Below are 2,024 nucleotides of genomic sequence, written 5' to 3'. Positions count from 1 at the left end.
TCAATTTTAAAAATTTACCCAACATTAATACTAAAATAAGGGGAGCCTGGATGTCTCAGTCAGTTAAGTGCCCAAATCTTGATTTCAGCTCAGGTCATGATCTCAGGGTCATGAGATCGAGACCCACGTCCTTGGCCTCTGTGCTCAGCGGGAGTCTCCTGGAGATTCTCTGTCCCACTCTCTCTTCCCCTCCCCCCACTCACTCTCTCTCTCTCTCTCTAAAATAGTAAACAAAATCTTTTTAAAAATACCAAAATAAAATGACACAAATGAAATGTATGATTCATTGCAAAAAAAACTATGCTTTTTTACCCTGTTGATAATTGACATTAAAAAAATAAATTTACAGAATATTTCTTTACATTACAGAAAGTTAAGGTCAGGATGTATAGAATAGAAAGAGTTTCTAAGCTCAGGTAAACTGAAGTGATCCAAATAATTAAATTTTTAAGATCAATTCTAAACTGGGAGAGTCAACATAGTTTTTGTTCAACATTCATTTTATGTTTTCACATTAATTATTTCTTGTTACTTCTCTGAAACAGAAAATATCTTACTAAACACATCTCTCAAAGCTTGTTTAACTTGCTGGTTTCTGAGAGTATAAATGAACGGATTCAACAGAGGGGCAACTGAAGTATTGAGCACAGCGACTCCTTTGCTTGAAGTGACTCTTTCATTTGCAGATGGCTTTATGTACATGAACATAAAACTACCATAAGTGATGGACACAACAATCATGGGAGAAGAGCAGGTAGAAAAGGCTTTTTTCCTTTGCTGAACTGAAGGGACTTTTAGAATAGTCTTGATGATGCCAGAGTAAGAAAGGATTACTAAGAACAATGTGACAATAATGATCATCACAGCTGAGAAAAAAGCAATCTGTTCTAGGAAATGTGTGTCTGAGCAAGAAAGTTGCAGGACAGGAGAAATGTCACAAATGAAATGATCAATGATATTTGAAGCACAGAAATCCAGGTTAAAGAGCCAAAATCATTGGAGGGAAAACGACCAGGAATCCAGTTGCCCAAGAACTGAGTACAATCTGATGACAAATTCTGCTGCTCATGATGGATGTGTAAGGCAAAGGTTTGCAGATGGCAACGTAACGATCATAGGACATAGCTGCCAGAAGGAAAAATTCTGTAACCCCCAAGAATATGTAAAAAAATAACTGAGCTATACAGCCATCATAGGAAATGGCTTTTTCTCTAGTTACAATGGTGATTAGGAATCTGGGGATGCAAACGCTTGTGAATAAAATTTCCAGGAAAGAGAAATTATGGAGGAAGAAATACACTGGGGTCTTGAGATGAGAATCCAGGAGAGTAAGGGCAATGATGGTTAAGTTTTCTATCATACTCAGCACGTAATTTAGAAGTGGAAATAAGAAAATTACACTCTGTAACTGAGGATTATCTGTCAGTCCCAGAAGGATAAATTCTATGTGTTTTGTACGGTTCTTCATTTCTTTTTTGTGATTTCAAACAAATTCTAGAAATAAAAAGGTACAATAATATGAGTAGCTTTATATCCAGGAAGTGATACATAAAAGGATCCATAGTCATATACACACCCATTTATGAGGAAATACTCCATGAGGTTGAAGATATGATCTAGAAAATGACTAAAGAAAAAGAGTGTAAGGGTGTAATACCACAACAAAATAAATACTAGCTGAATCTAGAAAAATTGAAACAATATGAAGCAGATATAACCACATTTACAAAAATCCAGTAATGGATCTGAGCAAAAAGAACATATTAATGGCTACTGAGTAAATAGGACAATCCACTCTTAAGACTGACGTTTCGATGGGTCTTTCATTGTTTAAGAATAAATATTTAAAGACTATTCTCCCCCCCAAAAGATAATATCCAAAATAATAAATCAAAAGTATTATAACAATAAGTTCAGTAATGTGAAAAAACTTTTTTTCCTTTAAAAAGGAACAAATGTTTAGAATATATAATGGAATATCTACCTTTCTCAAAAGACAATTCAATTTTCATATTACATATAAG

At 34.4% G+C, this 2,024-nt stretch overlaps 1 protein-coding gene across 1 annotated transcript; it reads right to left on the bottom strand.

Moving 5' to 3' along the window:
- Positions 1 to 528: 528 nt before the first annotated feature.
- On the bottom strand, positions 529 to 1,468 carry LOC100472820 (olfactory receptor 6C70). Its single transcript, XM_002930991.2, is given in 2 exon segments — positions 529 to 981; positions 983 to 1,468. Coding segments are annotated over 2 exon segments (939 nt in total).
- Between the last annotated feature and the right edge of the window lie 556 nt (positions 1,469 to 2,024).

This window comes from Ailuropoda melanoleuca, unplaced genomic scaffold (genome assembly GCF_002007445.2).
Source record: "Ailuropoda melanoleuca isolate Jingjing unplaced genomic scaffold, ASM200744v2 unplaced-scaffold11314, whole genome shotgun sequence".
In the NCBI taxonomy this organism is placed as follows: Eukaryota; Metazoa; Chordata; class Mammalia; order Carnivora; family Ursidae; genus Ailuropoda; species Ailuropoda melanoleuca.
Note: the sequence above shows the minus strand (reverse complement) of the source record. Positions and strands in the feature narration are given on the sequence as shown.